We start from the raw sequence: 22,139 nt of genomic DNA, 5'->3' as shown, positions 1-22,139 counted from the left end.
ATGTCACATTGACCCAGAATGATCCTGGACGTCTCTGTGAAGCCTGGCCTCTGGTGGCTGACCTTGCCTACGTCCCACAGTGATGCTCAGCTAGGGTTTCTGACCACTCTTCTGTGATAGGTGAGGAACCCGGGCTTGGCGGAGTCGAGTGACTTCAAGTGGCAGTGACTTCAAGTCCTTAGGATGAAAACAAACAAATGTGGGGCCCAAGATATAAAAATAAGGCATTTGACTTGCACATGCCCACACACTTGATTTGGGTCTAGTCCCCAGCAACCCACATGGATCCCGCCAAGCCTTGACAGAAGTGATCCCTGAGCACAAGGCCAGGAGTAAGTCTTGAGCTCTACCAGGTGTGGATTAAAACAACAGCAACAACAACACCCAAAAAACCACAAATGTTTCTCATCTACATAGTTGCATGTTCAACCATGCTTAGATATTTACTCCCACTGTTAAAACTTAAAAGAGGGCTGGGGAGATGGCCCAAAGGGCTGGAACAAGGGGCTGGAGCAATAGCACAGGGGGTAGAGTATTTGCCTTGCATGCCGCCGACCCAGGTTCAATTCCCAGCATCCCATATGGTCCCCTGAGCACCACCAGGGGTAATTCCTGAGTGCAGAGCCAGGAGTAACCCCTGTGCGTCACTGGGTGTGATCGAAAAGAAAAAACAAGGGGGGGGGGCTGGAACAAGTTTTGCATATGAGAGCACCGGGCTTGATCCCAGACATCACCTGGTTCCTGGAGCATCTCTGGGAGAGCTCCCGTGCACAGCTGGGATGGGCCCCACAGCTTCACCGTTTGTGTTCCTGGGGCCAAAAAGAAAGAGGAAATGAAAGATGTGCTGGAGAGAACATCGCAGCTGGAGCACGAGCTCTACTGCAGGGTGTCCCGGTTCCATCCCCAATACCACAGAGTTCTCTGAGCACAGAGCTGGTCACAGAGTCAAGTGTGACCCAAAGAAAAGTAAACTCTCCCAAGGGACTGATGTGGACATCTTTAATGTTGGACCTACTGTGCATAGGTCCAGCTCCGTGATCTAGGAGCCTGAACACTTAGGCAAAATATAGGTCCATGCAAATTACTTCTTGGAAAAGATGGTTTGTTTCAAGATTATAGAAGCTCGGGCCATTCCAGTGACCAACTTCTCTTTCTGACCTTCTGCTTCTCTTGGACCTTCGTCCAGCTGATGTCAAGTATGGTGTAGCTGGCACATCAGACCACGAATCTCGCACGTCAGGTTCAGATGCTGCTGGTGAGGCAACTGGGGCCATGCAGGCAATGGCAGTGGTGATTGTGGTGCTTGGTGTGTTGGGGTCTCAGCAGCTAGCCTGAGACTTTGACCAAATCCCCTGCCCCTGGAAGCAAGAGCTGGTTGAGGATGAGGAACGTGACTGTGACCACCTACCCATACTGATAATCCGACCATCATCATCATCATCATCATCGTCGTCATCATCATCATCATCATCATCATCCTGTTGATCGTCGAATTTCTTGAGCGGTCTCAGTAACGTCTCCATTCGTCTTAGCCCTGAGATTTTAGAAGCCTCTCTTTACTCGTCCTTCCCGATGATGGTCCATTGGAGGCTCTTTCAGGGTCAGGAGAATGAGACCCAGCTTGTTACTGGTTTTGGCATATTAATACACCATGGGGACCTTGCGAGGCTCTCCCATGTGGGCAGGAAACTCCCGGTAGTTTGCCAAGTTCTTCCAGAGGAGAAGTAGGCTATAAGATATCGCGCAGCCGCAAAGCGGTCGCACGCTTCCAGGAGCTTGCTTTTAAGCTAGGAGCAGGATATGTAAATCATTAGCTGACATCTGCACCGAGCCTGACGGGATGAACATGCGGTATGTGAGAACCGCACCCTGAATATATGTATAAGAACCCCTGTGTAAGGGCCAGTAAACGGAGAACTCCTTGACCACCAGACTCCCTCCTCTCCTCTGTGGCTTTCTTTCTGGGTGGCTGCAGCAGCAGCGGCAGGAATCCCGCAGTGCGCAAAGGGCCCGGGGAGCAGCTTCTCCCCTACCCACTTCCTCCCCTTTAGGGAATAAGTCCAGCGACTTTGGGGGATTGTACTCCAGTTTGCCAGGGTCGACTGGCCAGGCCCCTGACGCTGGTGGTTGGCAATCTCCAGCCAAAGGGTCTGTGAGCCTTCTGAGGCTTGGCCCGTCTGGTGGAAGGCGCTACATGGGGATTTAGATGGTTTGCATATTTAAAGGAATGAGGCTGAGATCGCCAAGTTAGATGAGCCAGGGCTCATTTTAACATTTAATGTGAAGGTGGTGGTTTCTTAGGGCATTTTTCCCCTCCTGGGGAAGAGTCAGGCAGCTCCTCTGATTCCAGCACTTGGTGTTAATTCCCTCTGATGGTGCCTACTGTGCATGGCGGGGTAGTGGTCTCCAAAGATGTCCTTATCCAAATCCCCGGGACTTAGAAGTATATTCCTTTTTGTGGTGAAAGAAAATTTGCAAGTGTGATTAGGATCCTTTAGACGGGAAGATTAACCTGTATTCTCCAGGTGGGTGCAAGGTCAGCACAGTGTTCCCTCTCACAGAGGCACGGGAAGAGTTAGAGGGGACAGTATTGCAATCTGAAAATGGAGGAAGAGGTCACAAGCCAAGAAATACAGATAGACATTAGACATGGGGAAGGGGAAAAAGGATATTCTCCCCTCAGACCCTTTGGAAAGAGCCACAGTCCTTTACACTTTGACTTTAGCCAAGTGCAAGTGATTTCACACTTTGGATCTATAAAACATGACATAAATTTGTGCAAGTTCTGGACCTGTAGCTCGGTTGTAGCTTCTTGCAGGCATGAAGCCGTAACTTTTTTTTTTTTTTGGTCTGTTTCTTGGCCACAAACTGGAGTGATAGCACTGCAGGTAGGGCATTTGCCTTGCACGCGGCTGACCCAGGTTCGATTCCTCCATCCCTTTCGGAGAGCCTGGTAAGCTACTGAGAGTATCCCGCCCGCATAGCAGAGCCTGGCAAACTACCTGTGGTGTATTCTATGTGCCAAAACCAGTAACAACAAGTCTTGCAATGGAGACTTACTGGTGCCCGCTCGAGCAAATCGATGAGCAATGGGACACAGTGCAACAGTGCAGTATTACTTCATGCCACACCCACCAGTGCTCAGGAATCTCTCCTGGCTCTGTGCTCAAGGATTATTTCAGGCTGTGGCAGCCTTGGAGAACTATATGTAATGCCAGAGATCAAACCTGGATTGTGGGGGCTGGAGCTATAGTACAGTGGGTAGGCTGTTTGCCTTGCACACGGCCAATCTGGGATCGATTCCCAGCATCCCATATGTTCCATCTGAGCACCGCCAGGGGTAACTCCTGTGCATCGCCGGGTGTGACCCAAAAAGCGAACAAGCAAACAAACAAACAAAACCTGGGTTGGCTGTGTGCAAGGCAAGTGCAAGTGCCCTACTTGCTGTACCATCTCTCTCAAAGCCATGAGTTTCATCCCTACCTTGCCCCGTGTGCCACAATTGCCCTCTGCAGTGCTGCCATTGGGAACTCTGGTGCCACAAGTATGCTGTCTCCAGTAAAGTGCAACCAAGTGTGTGAGCACTGGGTGTGACAACAACGATGGGAAGAGGAGAGAGAGAGAAGAGTGTATTGTGTTTCAAGTCACAGTCACCTAATTCGGGGTGATTTGTCATAGCAGCGATAAGGAAACAAAGACATTCTAGGCGAAGATTCAGCTGCTGACCCCAACCCAGCCCACGCCCACCTTCTCTCTCTAACCAAACCTTTCCCTATCCAACCTCACTTCAGTCTCTCCCCCTGCAACCCTGGAAGTGTTACAGTCGTCTCTCCATCCCTTCCCACCCTTGACCTGCCTCCCCATCTCTGCTTTGGGAACCTCGAATCTGTTGTCAGTCAGAGTCCAAAGACAAGTTTGTTCCACGCATTCAGCATTGTTTATTCTCCTGCGTTTCTTTTTTTTTTTTTTTTTTGGCAGGGGGGTTTTGGGTCACACCTGGCGATGCTCAGGGGTTACTTCTGGCTCTGCACTCAGGAATTACTCCTAGCGGTGCTCAGGGGACCATATGGGATGCTGGGAATCGAACCTGGGTCGGCCGCGTGCAAGGCAAACGCCCTACCCACTATGCTATTGCTCGAGCCCCTCCTGCATTTCTTTATACACCACATATGAGTGAGGTCATCCAGAATTTGTTGCCCCTGTCTTTCACTTACCATTAACAACCTCTGGTTCCACCCAGGTGGTCACAAAAGGTGGGATTTCATCTTTCCTAGTTGTTGAGTAGGAGGCCAGTTCGTGGTGGTTGGGCACAAGCCTTACATAGTGGCCTAGGTTCGGTCTCTGGAGCTTCATGCCCCACTTGCCCAGCACTGCTGGGTATATCCCTGCTGGGCATTGGGCACCTCTGGGTCCCCACTCATGCCTGGGTGTGGCCCCCACAATTGAAACTAAAGTGGTAGGGCTGGAGAGATGATAGACAGGTAGGGTTCTTGCCCTGCGTGCAGCTTACCTGGGTTTAAGCCCAGGCACTCCACATAGTCCCCTAGTCCACCAGGAGTGACCCCGATGCAGAGCCAGGAGTAAGCCTTGAGAACCACCTGGGTGGTGGGGCAGGGGGGCGCTCTCCTTCAGAAAAGCCAAAAACACAGACTACTGTGGCTTTCGTATGGTGGTTCTCCATCCATGTCATTTTCTGTCTTTAAAGACAGGAGCACATAAGTAGGTAGAGGGAGCCTTAGAAAGTTTTTTTTTTCTTTTTGGGTTACACCCAGCAGTGCTCAGCAGCTACTCCTGGCTCTGCATCTAATCAGCTTTTGGGGGGAGCAACAAAAGGTGGGTGAAGAGTTGAAATCCTTGTGACAAGCTGCCTAGGGTAAGTGGGGGAGAAGAGGAGGGTCAGGTCTTGTGGCAAAAGTCTCTGCTGCCTTCTGAAAAATAGGTGTGTGCTCCTTAATGACCCTGTAGTCCGATGATGGGGCAGCGGACAGTTCTCGTTGCTAGCCCTACATCTGAGAGCTCCCATGGTAATCACATCTCTATTCTTCTACAGTAAGCATCCTCTAGCCCCCTCCCTCCCTCCCCTGTCCTTGTCCTTTTGGAGTGGCAGACCTTACCCCGGGGCCACCCATCCACTCAGCTCCCTAGTCACAGAACCGCTGCGGGCTCCTCACCAAGAGCTTCCAGAAGCTTCTGCACTGCATGTTTCTTTGGGCAAGTCTGCAGAATGGGGCACCCCCGTCCTGGGACCAGGGACCTGCTTCCTCTCCTGGCCTGGTTAGGGAATAGGGGATTGAACCCCTATTCCGTGATTGGCTGAGGTAGGAACATGTGACCTAGATGGCGCCTATGAATCAACCCTAAGACTTTGGCTGGAACTAGTGGGAAACGGCGCCTGCTTTTCTGGTCAGATAGGAACTGGGAAAAGTGGTCATGACGTTGTGGAGAGAATGGCATGAGGATGAAGTCATTCCCGGGAAGCAAAGCTGAGCGAGATCAGAGAAAGACGTTCTTGTTCGAGCACCTGGGTCAGGCTATGTCTGATAGCGTGGTACCACCCTGAGACTTTTCAATCACCTCATAGGTACTTACTGGCTTCTACGGGTCGGCTTGCTTGGTCATTTATATCTGAAAAAGGCCAGATTAATAAGTGCAACCTCTACAGACAGCAGGGGATCCTTGGAAACGTCTCTCTCCACCGCCAATGGGGAAATCACTCTATGCTGTTGCTCCTCTGCCAATGTTAGGTTTTCAGAGAGGTTTGGGAAGAGTCCCTCCAGCCCCAAGGTTGAGCAAACCCCCGCCCAGCTATTTATACCACAGTGTCTGGGAGTCCAGCCCCTTTGATGAAACTCTGAGGAGTTTTGGAAGGGTAGGGCCGGGATTATTCCAGCGGTACTAGAGGTGTGCCAGGCACTGTGCTCAGGGATGCAGGCGCGTCAAACTGCAAAGCTCCCGCCACCAGCCCAGCCAGGCCCAAGGCTCCGAGCTTGCTCGGGAGCTGCAGAAATCCAAGCTCTGGCTCTTGGCCGGGTCACTTGCTTTAGATGTCCCTGTTTGTAAGATGTGGAGGCGAGACACCAAGCCGGGAGTTGCCCCTTATACCATTAGACAACAGGGAAGGCCTTGTCACCCAGTGGCCGTATGGTATGGGACACCTGATGCGGCTTCTTTCATGGAACCCTCCAACATGTCTTATTTGCAGACCTTCCTTACGACGACCACGAAAGCCCATGTCATAATTCGAGTTGTGTGTGGAGGCTGGCATCGCGGTGCCCACATGCATGCACGTCGGGGGGCGGGGGGGTGTTCTCAATACCTTCGCGGCGGTGTCCTGACCGTGGCACCCTTTTGCGGGGTGGCGGGGGTGGGGCGAGGGAGGGAGGCATTTTTTCTGGCCCGCGAGCCCCCGGCCCCACGTGGACGGTGTCCAGGTTTGGCGATGCCAGGAAGGGGCCGCCGAGGGGGCTGGGCCCCTGCGGGGGGTGCTCCGGCCGTGCGGCAGGGGAGGGGGTGGGGGGCCGCCAAGCCGGGAAGAGCGAGCCCTCGGGGCGGGCCGGTGCGGAGGGGGCGCGCGCCATGCCGGGAACAGCGGCCCGCGGGGAGGGGGCGCGGCGGGGGCGCGCGTGCGCGGTGCGGCCGGCGCGGGGAGGCGTCGGCGGGGGCGCGCGCGCGTGCGCGGCGGGAACATGGCGCGCGGAGCCGGCGCGCGCGCCTAGGCTGGCGGGACCGTTAGCTGGAGGCGGACGCGGCCGGCCGGGGCCCCGCGCGGGGATGGAGCAGTCGCCGTCGCCGGCGTCCGAGCCGAGCCCGGGGCCGACCCCGGCACGGAGCCGTAGGCGCCGGGAGCCCGAGTCGCAGCCGGCGCCGGCGCCGGTGAGTGCGCGCGGGGCGCGGGGCGCGGGGCGCGGGGCGCGGGCCGGGAGACTTTCTTTGTGAAACTCCGTGGGTGCCAGCCGGGGCCGGGCCTGCGCGGCCCGGGCGCTCGCGGGGCCGTGGTGGGGGGGGCGCGCGGGGGCGACCCGTCGGCGCCCCTCGGGGCAGCGCCGCCCCCGCGCCCCGCCCCCGGCCCGGGCCGAGACAGGTGTCGGCCCCGCCCCCAGCCTCAGGTGCCCGCGGGGCCCCCCAGGTGCGGGCGCGGCTGAGCCGCGGGGCCCCGGCAGGAGGCGAGCCCGGGGGCTGCGTTGTGCCCGCGCCGCCGCCGCCGCTGCTGCTGCTGCTGCTGGTGGGCACGCTCTGCCCCCTACCCCGGGCAGCTTCGACGCGAGTTTGGGGGCTGCCGGGGCGGGTGGAGGACGTGCGGCCGCGGGGGCTGCGGAGGTGTGGCACCGGCCGCGGGAGCCGGGAGGGCCCCCCGCGCTGCGTTTCCGCGGCCGTCGGGGCAGAGGAAATGAGCTGGGGCGCGTGCAGGCAAAGGCGGACACCCCCGCCCACCCCGGCCGCCCGTGGGGGGCCGCGTTTAGGAGTTTTTTTTTTTTTTTTTCCCTTTCACTCTCCATCTCGAAGTTTGTTCTGGGGCAAACTTGGGGGGAAAGCGTCCTGCGAGCGCCAGCCCGCGCTGTTTGGTACCAGTGCTCACCAGGGCACCCTGGCGCACTGCTTGGCACCCCAGTAGATGCTCCGTAAATATTGTGCATGAAGACGAGAGGACTTAGGGAATTTCCAAAATAGGAGTCCTGCGGGCATTTTTAAGGAGCAAGTTTGGAGATCAGTATCTGTGTCAGATTTAGCCCTTACAGTGGTTCCCGCTCACCCCACCCCTCGTTTGTAATTCCATGTTTTCAGTAGTTTTAGGCAAAAGCGTAGTACACATTGTTTGGTGTAAGCCGTCGGCTGTGTTTTACCCTAGCCAAATTAAATGAATCCTGAATAAAGTTTTGAATTCAAGCATGATACTTTTGTCTTCCTCTTTTGGGAACACTAGGCTTATAGAATTCTGTCTCTTTGACCCAGGTAAATATTTACATTTTCATCAAAGCAGATCTCAATTACTGTTTATCTATTCAGGAAAGTCAGCAATTTGTTCAGATCCCTGAGTTCTGTTTGTAGTCTCAGATTCAGGATTGACGAATGCTAGATGCTAAAATAAAAATTGAGATTTCTTTTATATTTCAGTTTTTTTTTTAAATTAAGTTGAATTTCAAGGGTTGATTTTGTTTTCATAGTTTTTGTTGTTCACTGGACAGAATATGAATAGGAAGCCAAAATTATTGGACTCTGGTAACGAGTGGGCACTTGTCTTGCACATAGCCAACCTGGGTTCAAGTTCTGGCATCCCAAATAGTCCCCCAAGCACCGTTAGGAGGAACTCCTGAGCAACTCCAGGTGTGCCCCCCCCAAAAAAAATTGAACTTGAGGGTCTAGAGTACAGTGTGGTTGGACACTTGCCTTGCACATGACCAACCTGGTCCCCGGAACCCTTCCGGGAGCCCTAGAGTCAGGTGAAAACCCTGAGAACCATTGAGCATGTCCAAAGACAAACACCTGGATTTGATAAAAAAAAAAAAAACAACAAACAATAACTGAACGAACTATAGGAGTTGGTACTGCATCTTTAGAAGAAACACTGAAAAAGTTGATGCTGTATTTACAGTGCCATTTTTGTGATTTGTGCGGATGTCTTTTTCTTTTTCCTTGTGTTTTGGGCCACACCTGGCTGTGTTCAGGCTTACTCCCGACTGCACTCAGGTGTTATTCCTGGTGGGCCTGGCGCTGGCTATGGGGTGCTGCGGATCAAACGCTGTCAGCTGTGTGCATTGCCTTGCCCCGCTGTACTATCCTTCTGACCTGTGTGCAGATGTCTTTTCAAAAGAATTTTTTTTTTTCAGATGTATTTTGTTTTTGTTTTGGGGCTGTACTGGACAATGCTTAGGGGTTACTGTGAGCTCTGCACTGAGGAATTACTGCTGGTGGTTTTCTGAGGACTGTTCAGGATTCGGGGGATAGAACCCAGAACAGCTGTGGTGCAAGGCGAACGCTGTACCTGCTGTATTATCATTCCGGCTTCTTAAAAAAAGTCTTCAAAAAGACTGCAGTGCCAGATGTCACCCTGAGCACTGTCTGGTGTGCTCCCACCAATGTTCCCCCCCAACCTTGCTTTGTTAAGATAGAATTTACCATAAAGCTAACCTCTATAGTGTACAAGTGAATGTGTTACAATATATTCACTAAATATTCAACATCATGTATACATTATATGTAAATATTCAACATCATTATATTACAGAATTTTCATCACATCCCACAAAAAATTCCCAATGCACAGTAGCATTTGTTCTTCCTCCCAGTCCCTGCAAGTAACTAATGTACCATCTTTGCATTACATTTGATGTAATGTAGTTTTACAATATTTAGTCCTTCAGGACTTACTTCTTTTCCCTTAGCACAGTGTTTTTAAGTGCATCGTGTAGTCCTAGGTATTACTACACTATTGCCCTTTCTTACTAAATAATATTCCATTGAATGGATATACCCCACTAATTATTCATTTGTTATTAATCATGTGGACTTTTCCTACTTCTTGGTTATTATGAATATTGCTGCTCTGAGCCTTTGTGTCTAAGTTTTAGTTTTAGTGAAGACATATGTTTTTGTTTCTCTTGTGCATATTCATATGAATAGAATTACCAGGTCATATGGTAACTCTTTTAACCTTTTGAGGCTCTGACAAACTGTTTCCTAAAGCACTGCATTATTTTACATACCCACCAGCAGTGTGCGGATGTTCCAGTCTCTCTGCTGATGCATGCTTTTGTCTTTTAAACTTTGCCGACCGAGTAGATATAAAATATTATCTCCCTGAAATTTTGATTTTTATTTCTCTGATGACTAGTAAGTTATTTGTGTGTGTCTGCTTATTGGCCATTTGTGTGTCTGTCTTTTATTGGGTCCTTTTTGGGGAGGGGTCTTAGGGAGGCACAGCCTGGGGGTGCACACACCTTACTTCTGGGCCTGGGCCTGTGCTTAGGGAATCACTCCTGGTGTATCTGGGGCTTGAACCACGATTGGCCTTTTACAAGGCAAAAGCACATTACACTGTGCACTGTCAACCCAGCGCCTCAGTTTTTTTATTTATTTATTTTTAAATTTTTAAAAAAAATCTTTGGGCCACACCTGATGGTGCCCAGGGATCACTCCTGGTGGGGCTCAGTCCTGACTGCATGTGGTGCCATGCGGCCAACGTACGTTGGTCCTCTGTGCTGAGGACCTACGTTGGCCGCATACATGCAAGGCAAGTGTCAGACATTTGCCTTTATTTTAAACTTTTATTTTAGTTTTAAAAGTAATTTGGGGGCTGGAGCAGGTACAGCGAGTAGGGCTTTTGCCTTGCACGCAGCTGACCTGGGTTCGATTCCAGCATCCCATACAGTCCTCTGAGCACCGCCAGGGGGTGATTCCTGAGTGCAGAGCCAGAGCCAGGAGTAAACCCTGTGCATTGTCAGGTAGTGACCCCCCAAAAAAATTAATTTGGGTTTTAGGGCTGCACTTGGGTCATTCCTGGCTCTGTGCAGCTCAGGAGTGATCCGTGGCATTGCTCAGGTACCAGGAACTTGAACCTGGGTGGCAGCCACCGCAGCCACATGAAAGGCAAGTGTCTTTCTTCCTGTATGAGAACTCCATCCCTATCCCAAAAGAAACCTGGGTGGGGGGGGGCAGAGAGAGAGAGAGAGAGAGAGAGAGAGAGAGAGAGAGAGAGAGAGAGAGAGAGAGAGAGAGAGAGAGGTGGGGGGAGCGGCAGGGAGAGAGGGAGAGGCAGATATATATATATATATATATATATATATAGAGAGAGAGAGAGAGAGAGAGAGAGAGAGAGAGGTGTGACACACCTGGCAGCACTCAAAGGCTGTTTCCTGCAGGGCACTCAGGACTGCTCCTGGTGGGTGCTGAGGCAACCCCAGAGTGCCAGGATCTAATCTTGGCCTTCAGGAAAAGCAGGTGCTCCAGGCCTTTGAGCTGTCACCGTGGCTCTAGGTTATTATTTTTATTTATGATCATTGTGGTTTTGGACCACACCTGGTGGTGTTCAGGGTTTGCTCCGGGCTCTGTGCTCAGGACTCACTCTCGGTGGGCTTAGGAGACCATAAGGGATGCTGGGCTTGAACCCAGGTTAACCTTGTGCGACCAGATGCCCTCCTGCTGTCCTCTCGCTCTGGCCTCTGATCGTATTATTCCTGCCAAAAAAGTATCTGAAATTTTTATAGGGATTCTCTTCACTCTGTCCTCTCAATGATGTTCTTCAGATTTCAGATCCAAGTATTGCATTTCTTTCTAAGGTTTATTCCTGGGCTCGGGCTGTAGCTCAGTGACAGGCACACGTTTTACGTATTTGAGGCCCTAGGTCCAATCTGTGGCACAAGAAACTTAAATAATTTATTCTTTTTTTTTTTTTTTTGGTTTTTGGGTCACACCTGGCGATGCACAGGGGTTACTTCTGGCTCTGCACTCAGGAATTACTCCTGGCAGTGCTCAGGGGACCATATGGGATGCTGGGATTTGAACCCGGGTTGGCTGCGTGCAAGGCAACCGCCCTACCCGCTATGCTATCACTCCACCCCCAAATAATTTATTCTTAAATATTTTATTCTGTTTGATGCTGCTATATATAGAACTATTTAACATTTTAATTTCATAATATTTTTCATTATTACTGTTTGCTAGTAGAAATGTAGTTAATTGGTGTATGTGGGGTGTGTGTGTGTGTGTGTAGGTATACGTATGTGTAGGATTGAACCCACATCTTATATCCCTGTGACCTGTATCCTCAGTCTTGGCTATATTTATTTTTGTATTTGGGCCACACCTGGTGGTGCTCAGGGGTTACTTCTGGTGGTGTTCATGGAACCATACGGGATGCCGGGGATCGAACCTGGGTTGGCCACAAGCAAAGCAAGTGCCCTACCTGCTGTACTGTTTCTCTTACCCTTTGGCTGTATGTTTTAACTTCACTTAACTGTAGGGATTTGAAAAAAAAAATCACCATAATTTAATTATAATCTTGCAGTTTTCTCTCTCAACTCTTCCTCCTGAAATAGGTAGAATTGTGTCTGAAATCGTAAGTGTGCTGCAGATCTGTAATTATATCTAAGTTTTAGCTCTGTTACATGCTAGTTATATGACTTCAGGCAAATCTTGTTAGCTATCTCAGTGTCCTTGTATGTGTAATAGGACAATAATATTCATCCAGAACAATTCCTTAAAAAAGAGAATGTAGGAAGGTATTTATAACAATGCTTTACATTTGTTAGATTTGATAATTAGGAAAAAGTTACTTTGTTAATTAACTGCATTTAAAAGCAAGTAACAAAAAAATAACAAAAATTTTTTAAAAAAGTAACACAAACAAAAAGCTAATGAAATCCTGTGTGTGCTCATTTCTGCACATGCGTGGGCTCGGGCACACACACACACACACACACACACACACATGCATGCACGCACGTATGCACAATCTCTCAAACACACTCTAAACAAACCCGAAACCACATGAAGAGAGAGAGAGAGAGAAAGAAAGAAAACCACAAAGAAAAAACCACAAACCAGAACCTCAAACCTCTTCCTGTCCCCATCTTTTTCTATGGCTCAAGAAATCCCTGTGAGTGTTTAAGGAACCATGTAAGACAAAATCTTATACCACAGGGACTGGAGTGTTAGGACAGTGGGCAAGGCGTTTGCCTTGCCTGTGTCTGACCTGGGTCCGTTATCTGGTTCCCCATATGGTCCCCTGCGTCTTGCCAGGAGTGTTCCTGAGGGTAGAGCCATGAGTAACTGAGCATGGCTGGGTATGCACCCCCCTGCAAAAAACAAACAAACAAACAAAACACCCCCAAATCCCCAAACCCTGCCCTCCAAATCTTATACCACATGATTATAAAAACCAGTTAAATTCCAAGGTGCTCTAACGCATGTTCTCAACCTTTCCCATCCTTGGCCTCCTTTCAACCTTATTTCCTCCCTGTGACTCCCTGTGTTACGAGCTGACTTCCCAGCCTTTGTGCTGTGGCCCTCACAATGATTTGATTTTCACCTGTGGCCTTTCAGATATCCTCAGGGCCCCCAGTTGGCCATAGGGCCCTGGCTGAGAAACTCTGTGTTACAGGGATTAAGGCTGGTGGCTGCAACAGCCTGTCCGCTGTACCGTCACTCTGGCCCTACTTATTTTTCTCTCGGTAGGAACAATGTTCATTTAATTTTTTTGCTCCACCCGGTGCTGTTGGTGCTGCTCAGGGGGCCGTGTGGGGGGTAGGGATCAAACTTGGATCGGCTACCTGCACGGCCTTACATGCCGCACTGTCTCTCCAGCCCCAAAGCAATGTGATTGAACAAATTTGGCGCTTACAATTTTTGTTTGCTTTGAAGGATTGGTATTTAAAAAAACAGACTTTGTTAGCTGGGGGGCGTGCAGGGGGAGGTAGCTCAGAGGTAGGCGCTGACTTTGCATGTGTGTGGCCCCCAGGTTTGGTCCCCAGGGGTGCAAACAGCAAAGCCGTGGGGACAAAGCCAGCGTTTGAATTTAAACTTGATTGTTGTAGGGCCCCATCTGGCAATGCTGAGGAGCGACCATGTGGTACAGGGGCTTGAACCCAGGACCCCGCTCAGACATGGCATGTGTTCTGCCACATGGGTTACATTCCAGGCCCCAGCTGCACTTTTTTTTCGCTGTCTTTCCTATATATTGGTATTCATATTCCACTGGAAGCAACCAGAGACACAATATAATCCATATGTACTGCTTGGAACACATCTTGCTCATTGAATGTGTACTCGTACGAACCAAAGAAAACAATTGCTTACACAGAAAATATTATTTTAGCAATAAACAACTTCTCTCCAAAAATCACAATGCTGATGTAATTTATGCCCTCCAAACCCGTAGATTAATAGGCCGAACATTTCTGTGAGAAAATATTAAATAAAAGGTGGATTTTTAATTTAATTTGATTTCTTCATAGTTACAAAGTTGTTCATGATTGTGATGCAGTCATATAATGTTTCAACAGCCATCCCTTCACATTGTACATTTCCCACCACTAGTGTCCCCAGTTTCTCTCCCATCCCCCCTACTTCTGCCTCTATGGCAGCACTATTTCTTCTCTCTCTCTCTCTCTCTCTCTCTCTCTCTCTCTCTCTCTCTCTTCTCCCCCCCCCCCTTTGGGCCAGGCCTTATCAAAGGTTGATCTTTATTTAAAAGATATTTCAGATATATAATGCCCGGGGCTGGAGCGGTATCACAGCGGGTAGGGCGTTTGCCTTGCATGCAGCCGAGCCGGTTTGATTCTTCTGTCCCTCTCAGAGAGCCCTGCAAGCTACCGAGAGTATCTCGCCCCTATGACAGAGCCTGGCAAGCTACCCGTGGTGTATTCGATATGCCAAAAACAGTAACAACAAGTTTCACAATGGAGATGTTACTGGTGCCCACTCGAGCAAATCGATGAGCAACGGGATGACAGTGAAACAGTGACAATGATATAGTGCCGGATGGATGTAAGGAGCTTGTCTTGCAAATGACTGGCTCAGGTTCAACCCCCCCGGACCCACATAGGTCACCTGAGCCAGGGCTGGGAGTCACTCTTTCGCACAGAGCTAAGACTAGCCCCTGAACACCACCAAGCTGCTCCCCACCAGAAAAAAATAAACCAACTTTTATTTTATAAAAGCTGCATATGCACATCAGGCCAAATTACAAAGTATAAGACAAGCCAAAAAAAAAATTACAGTTACCAAGAGTGAGGGCCAGAGAGAGCACTCAGGTGGCTGCAGTGGACGCTTTGCGTGTCGGAGGCTCAGGTTTGCTTCCTAGGACTGCGCACTTCCCACGCAAGGTGGGAGTGCCCTGAGCACCGGGCTGGTAGTAGCCCTCGGCACCACTGGTGTGGCCCCAAACACATACATGTATGTACATATATGCATATGTGTATTGCCTAGAGTGATTGTTATTATTGATAACTTCATCTTTAGGGGGATCTGTACCCTGAGGTGCTTAGGGACAACCCCAGGCTCAGGGGGGATTGCTTCCAGAGGTGCTTCAAGGACCATTTAGTACTGGGGGCTGAATTCAGGGCTTCTGCAAGCAAAACAGCGTTTAATCGCCCATCTCCTTGAGCTGTCTCCCCATTCTTATGCCCTTATTTATTTCTTGAATCCTTTCTGTACATATTTACAATATGTACATATTTCCAATATGCATATACTTAAACACAGATATATTAAATTTAAGATTTGCCAGTAAAATAAAACTAAACGGGCCAGAGCGATAGTACAGCAGGTTGGGCATTTGCCTTAAACGATTCAATCCCTGGCATCCCATATAGTTCTCTGAGCACTGCCAGGAGTAATTCTTTTTTTTTTTTTTTCAAGATTTATTGTCTTTATTTTTACTCATATATTTGTTAGCTTATGTTATATTGAGAATTTATTTATTTATTTATTTATTTTTAATTAGAGAATCACCGTGAGGGTACAGTTACAGATTTATACACTTTTGTGCTTATACTTCCCTCATACAAAGTTTGGGAACCCATCCCTTCACCAGTGCCCATTCTCCACCACCCGTAAACCCAGTGTCCCTCCCACCCTCCCCAATCCCATCTCCCCCCCACCCCACCCTGCCACTGTGGCAAGGCATTCCCTTCTGTTTTCTCTCTCTAATTAGCTGTTGTGGTTTGCAATAAAGGTGTTGAGTGGCCGCTGTGCTCAGTCTCTAGCCCTCATTCAGCCCGCAACTCCCTTCCCCCACATGGCCTTCGACTACAATGTAGTTGGTGATCGCTTCTCTGAGTTGACCTTTCCCCGGAACGTGAGGCCAGCCTCGAAGCCATGGAGTCAACCTTGCCAGGAGTAATTCTTGAGTGCAGAGCCAGGAGTAACCCCTGAGCTTTGTTGGGTGTGATCCAGAAAGTCAATAAATGAATAGATAAAACTAAACAAAATTTCTAATTTTGTCTTAAAGTCAGCTTTATTTAGGTATATTTACATGAAATAATGTTTACTAATTAACGGTATCATGGTTCTGACAAATGCATGTAATTGTATTATTATCATAAGTCAGTAGACATAATAGAAGACCATACCTTTTTTTTTTTTGTGTGGGAGACTATACCTGTCTGTAATCAGGGATTATTCCTCACCGTGTGGCAGTGCTATGGGGCTGGGGATTGAACCTGTGTTCGCCTTGTACAAGGCAAGTACCCTGCTTGCCATTCTTTTTTTCCAGTCCCAAAGACCATAGCTTTTTACTATTTAGTAATTCTCCATTGTATATAAACATACCTCTTGGAGAGCCTAGCAAGCTACCGAGAGTATCCTGCCAGCAAGGCAGAGCCTGGCAAGCTCCCCGGGGCATATTCGATATGCCAAAAACAGTAACATTAGGTCTCATTCCCCTGACCCTGAAAATGCCTCCAATTGTTGGGAAAGACGAGTAAGGAGAGGCTGCTAAAATCTCAGGGCTGGGTGTAATAGAGACGTTACTGGTTCCCGCTGTCACTGTCATCGGTGGCTCATCGATGTACTCGAGCGGGCACCAGTAACGTCGCCATTGTGAGACTTGTTACTGTTTTTGGCATAAGGAATACGCCATGGGTAGCTTGCCAGGCTCTCCCGAGTGGGTGAGATACTCTCGGTAGCTTGCCGGGCTCTCCAAGAGGGGTGGAGGAATCGAACCCGGTTTCGCCGTGTGCAAGGTAAATGCCCTACCCGCTGTGCTATCACTTTGGGCCTGGATAACAGTGATACAGTGATATTTCCTGAAGTCTGTTTTCTATTAATAGCTGATGAACATTGTTTTCAACTTTTGGTGAATTGTGAATAGAGTTATGTATAAACACTCAAATATATATAGAGGCTCAAATATATATAGAGAGAGATTTAAATATATAGAGAGAGGTTCTCGTTTCATTTTATATATACACATATATACACATAAATATATATAAGTTGATGGGTACACATATATTATGTGTACACATATTATATTATATATAACATTTATTTGAATGGGATTATTAGTTTATATGTAAGCATATATAGATGCTGTCTAGAAACCTTTATGTATTTTTAATGACTAACCCACTCTTTTTTGCAGGGGGGCGGGGGGCACACCCAGCAGTATTCAGGTGTTATTCCTTGCTCTGAACTGAGGAATTACTCCTGGCAGGACACGGGACCATATGGGATGCCAGGTTGACTGTTAAAGGCAAGCACTCTACCTGCCGTACTATTGCTCTGGCCCCATCACCCGCTCTTTTCATTTAAGTAAAATTTCCTCTTAGCGTATGATCTGGCTCTGGCGACCCTCCTGGGAACATCTTGCCACAGATTCAGACTACAGTGCTCGGTCCAGATTAATCATTCCTAACCCTAGCAGGGTTTAAATAATAGAATTTGTGCATGACCATGCTCTTAACTTATAGTTAAGCACTATGGCACTTTGGCCAGGCCCATTTTGATGCCAGTATAACACATAGCTCACCACATGCCCTGGGTCCATTCAGTCCCTCGTCAGGACCCTGCTTTTGGGGTGCTAGGAAGTAAGGGCAGCTGAGGCTTAATTCGAGAGAACAGATGCCCAGGAGGTAAAAAATCATTGACAGGTGAGGATACTCACCACTATACTAACGAGAAAGACTTGGAGGTAAATATCATTGAGAGTCAATTAACTCCCAAGTTACAAAAGCATGGCATTAACTGTCTTCTCATGCCCATTAAGGACATTGCTCTGAATTAACTATGCAAAGGACTTAAGGAGAAGAGAAAAACAATATTTACAAGTTAACAGCACAAACAAAGAAGTTACAAATAAACACAGAGGAATGGGAGCACTGTGATGGGAGTAACCCAGTAAACCTAAGCTCCCTGCGGCAGGCAGAAAGAACAAACCAATGTAATCCTACATCTTAGTAAGTGCTCAGAAAATATCTAACTTCCCCCCCAAATTCCAAAATAATAGTTTGTGTCAAAATTGGTATCTAATCCATGACAATGCCTTAATGTTCCTCAAGTACCTTTTAATTGAGTGTGGTCCATTTTTTCATTACATTGATTCAAGAAAGCAGGTGGAGACCACACTAGTTGTCTTGCAGATGTTGGAAAAACTTCTCCATGTGCTATGGGAGAGCCTGGCAAGGTCCCCGTGGCGTATTCATATGCCCAAACCAGTAACAATGATGGGTCTCATTCCCCTGACCCTGAAAGACCCTCCAGTGCAGCACCGTTTGGAGGGATGAGTAAAGAGAAGTTACTAAAATCTCAGGGCTAGGACGAATGTAGACATTACTGAGATCATGGAGAAAATTGACGATCAACGGGATGATGATGATGATGATGATGACGATGACGATGACGATGACTTACCCTGTTTCCTAAAGAACTAGAAGCTGTTGCCAGGTACAGGTGCAGGGTGTAGACAACTTCTTCAGATGGTGTTGGTGAAACTGGATAGCCACATTACAAGGAAGAAAAGAAGCATGGAAGGGAGAGAGGGGATCCATACCTCACACTTTACACAAAAATCAATTCAAAGTGGATCAGGGACCTTAAGATTTGATCACAATCTATATGTACACTGAGGAAAACTCGAAGATGTTTTCAATAATGCAATTCTATTGTTAAAGACAACAGAAACAAAAAGGGGACTATATAAAAAGTTTCTTCTTGGCAAAAGAAACGTGAGCTAAAAGTAAAAGATACCTTACTGAATGGGAGAAAATATTTGCAGACAGTATGATAGATAAAAGATTAATATCCAAGATATACAGCTTACAAAGATTAGCCTCAATAAATTCAGTAGTCCCGTAAAAATGGGGAGAGGAAATGGACACTTCTCTGAAGAAAATAGGTGGCTAGGCAATGGGCATATGAAAAAAGTGTTCATCATAATTTACAATTAGGGAGATCCAGATTAAGATGACTTTGATATGTTCCCTACACCAATAACAACGACATATATCAGGACAGGAACTACCTGTACTCACAGGATGTGGTGAAAAAACTCTAGAATGTGTCCGGTTTGTGAAAACAACATGGAGATTCCTCAATAAACTAAGAGTAGAGCTTCCATATGACCCTGTGATTTCACTTTTTCATATTTGCCCCAGAAAAGATATATGCACGTCTGTGTTCAGGGCAGCACTTAGTACAGTAGCCAGGATATGGAAACAACCAGGCGGTCCAGTGACAGATTAGCGGAAAATGAGGTGGTTGTGTGTATCTGTCTTACTCTATATAAAGGAATATTATGCAGCCATAAGAAATAATGAAATCACGCAGTTTGCTGCAATTTAGAGCTGGAGGATCTCATGGTAAGTGGAATAAACCAGAAGGACAAGGACACATACTGGATGTTCTCACTGATAGAGAAGGAATAGAAGGTATGAAAGAAGGTATGAAAGATGGGCAAACCATCGGCTCTAGATTATAGAAACAAAAGTGCCCAGGAAGGAGAGAAGTGGAGGGGGGGAGTGAGAAAAGGAGGTGGGCCAGGGGCTTCGGGCCGAGGCCCAGGGTTCTTGGCCTCAGTTGTGTGCGTGTGAGGTGTCTGTATGAATTGACACCATCAGAGCCAACGTAACTCTAAGCATGGGCCCCAAACTAAGATATTTAAACTTAAAAACATTCCTGTTAATGAGACAGCTGGGGGGGGGGGCGGGGGAGAGAACCTGGAGTTACTGGTAGAGCAATGCTGTCAGGATTAAAGTCGGAGCGTTGCATGTCTGAAACTCTAGTAACTGCCTCGTAAATCATGGTGTCTACATAAAAATTTACAGAAAATTAAAAGCTGGTGGGTGGAGGTATGGGGCAGGTGGGAGCGCTCACGCCTTGCATCTTTGAGACTCTGAGTTCAGCCCCCAGCACCACGTGGTCCTCTTGCAGCCCCTGCCCCCCACTCGCTCCCACAGCACCAGACACCTGATTGCTGAGCTGTGAGACCACCTGGTGCGGCCCTCGGCCACAAAACATAAAACCCTTAAAAACCATCTAAAGGACTCTGCATACAAGTTACACATTTTTGGCAAAGATTAGATCATTAATAATGTCTGCTTAATGTTTCCATCTGAGGATGGTTTTTCTTCTTGTTTTTTTTTTTATTGTTTGTTTTTGGTTTTATTTTTGGGACACACCTGGTGGTGCTTAACTTACTCCTGGCACTATCGATAATAGAGAAGGAAAATAACGGAGTTATTTTTAGACAAGAGCATGTATTCAGGAGCCCAACTTACACCAGACGCAAAAATGGACTCACTATGGACAAAAACCCTAAATGGAAGGACCCGAACGATAGAAGTGTCGGGGCCTCGGTGGTAGCTCAGAGTGGGAGCCTGTGCCATGCACCATGGGACCCGGAGGGTGACGTGGCACCTTGTGACTCCTGAGCGTGGCTGCTCTGGCTCTGTCTCCAGCACTTCTCTGAGTGGTCCCGGGTTTCCCAAGCACAGCTGGGGGCCTCTCCCCCAACACCAATATAACAGAACACAGGAGAAGATCTTTGATCCTGGATTAGGCAATGATTTCCTTTCTTTTCTTTTTTTCTCCTTTTTTTTCTCTCTCTCATCTGACATCACTCAGGGCTTGCTTGCTTTTTTTTTTTTTATTTTTGGATTTATGGAACGATAGCATAGGGGGTAGGGTGTTTGCCTTGCATGCGGCCGACCGGGTTTGATTTCTCCATCCCTCTTGGAGAGCTCCGCAAGCTACTGAGTATCTTGCCACATGGCAGAACCTGGCAAGCTACCTGTGGCGTATTCGATATGCCAAAAACAGTAACAAGTCTCACAATGGAGACGTTACTGGTGCCAGCTCAAACAAATCGATGAACAACGGGACGACAGTGTGACAGTGCTTTTTGGGTCACACCCAGCGATGCACAGGGCTTACTCCTGGCTCTGCACTCAGGAATTACTCCTGGCGGTGCTCGGGGGAACCATGTGGGATGCTGGGAATCGAACCTGGGTTGGCTGCGTGCAAGGCAAACGCCCCTCCCGCTGTGCTATCCATCTAGCCCCTCAAGGCTTACTCCTGGTGGGCTCGGTGAACCATACAGAGAACCAGGGATTGAACTTGGGTTGACCTCAACTAAGGCAAGTGCCCTACCCACTGTACTATCTCTCCTTCAGTTTCCTTCTTTGTTCTTTTTTTGGCCACACCTGGTGGTGCTTGGGGACTCCTACTGGTGCTGTTCGGGAGTCACTCCCTGTAAAGCTTAGGGCCTCTGTGGTGCCAGAGATCCAACCTGGGACTCACACAGGAAAAGCATATGCCTTTTTCCCTGCAGGAATGCTCTCTCTAGGAATAATGGTACTTTTATTATTTTTAGGCAGTACGGTTATAGCAGTATTAGCATTTATGTTTTATATACCTTTACAGTTACTACATGTCACCACCACCAGCGTACCTAAGACTCCACATCTCTGTCCTTATGTTGCTTCTAGTCTGTTTCCTCTGATTTCTTCACTATACCAAAAGCGAAAAGAAAAGAAAAAGGAGATAAATTGGTTCGTGAAAATTTAAAATTTTTTGTGTGTCATGGCTGGTGAGATAGTGCAGCAAGTAGGGTGATTACCCTGGATGCAGCTGACCTGGGTTCCATCCTCAGTACCTCATATGGTCCCCTTGGCCCTGCCGGGAGTAAGAATGTGGAGTCCGTGGGGCTCCAGACCCTGGGGATGAGAATATAAAGTGGTGCATCCTTCTGGTCAGCAGTGTGGCAGTTTTTGAAGCTTAGTAATTCCACTCCTAGCTAGAGGCTGGAGAGAAATGAAACATTATTCTCAAGAACCTAAAAGAGGAACAGCATATAAATAATGGAGCTAACTGCTGAGTAGATAAAAAAAATGTGGTTTATCTGTACAGTGGACTATTACTCAGCCATGAAAAGGAAGACCTGCACATGATGATGACACATGATACAATGAAAAAATGCCTTGAAAATATTGCTTTGAATGAAAGGAAGCAAAATTAAAAGATCACATATTGCATGATTTCTTTCATGTGGAATATTCAGCCAAGTCAAATCTGTACACACAGGTGGAGTGGATTGAGGATTTATCTGGGACCTGTGGGGTAGGGATTGAAAAGGACTGCTAATGTATGGGGCTTCTTTTTTGGGTGCTGGAAATAGTAAAATTGTGGTAATGGTTATAAAACTC

General features: G+C 48.1%; 1 protein-coding gene across 1 annotated transcript in view; it reads left to right on the top strand.

Annotated features, from left to right (window-relative positions):
* Positions 1-6,686: 6,686 nt before the first annotated feature.
* Positions 6,687-22,139, top strand: part of TTC28 (tetratricopeptide repeat domain 28) — a 724,018-nt gene continuing 708,565 nt past the window's right edge. The window contains exon 1 of the mRNA XM_055146863.1: positions 6,687-6,873. Within this exon, the coding sequence (XP_055002838.1) occupies positions 6,772-6,873 (102 nt within the window). The 5' untranslated portion in view covers positions 6,687-6,771. The remainder of the gene's footprint in view (positions 6,874-22,139) is intronic.

The sequence above is a fragment of the Sorex araneus genome, chromosome 9, assembly GCF_027595985.1.
Source record: "Sorex araneus isolate mSorAra2 chromosome 9, mSorAra2.pri, whole genome shotgun sequence".
Classification (NCBI taxonomy): Eukaryota; Metazoa; Chordata; class Mammalia; order Eulipotyphla; family Soricidae; genus Sorex; species Sorex araneus.
The sequence above is the reverse complement of the archived record's forward strand: the minus strand, read 5'-3'. Positions and strand labels throughout refer to the sequence as shown.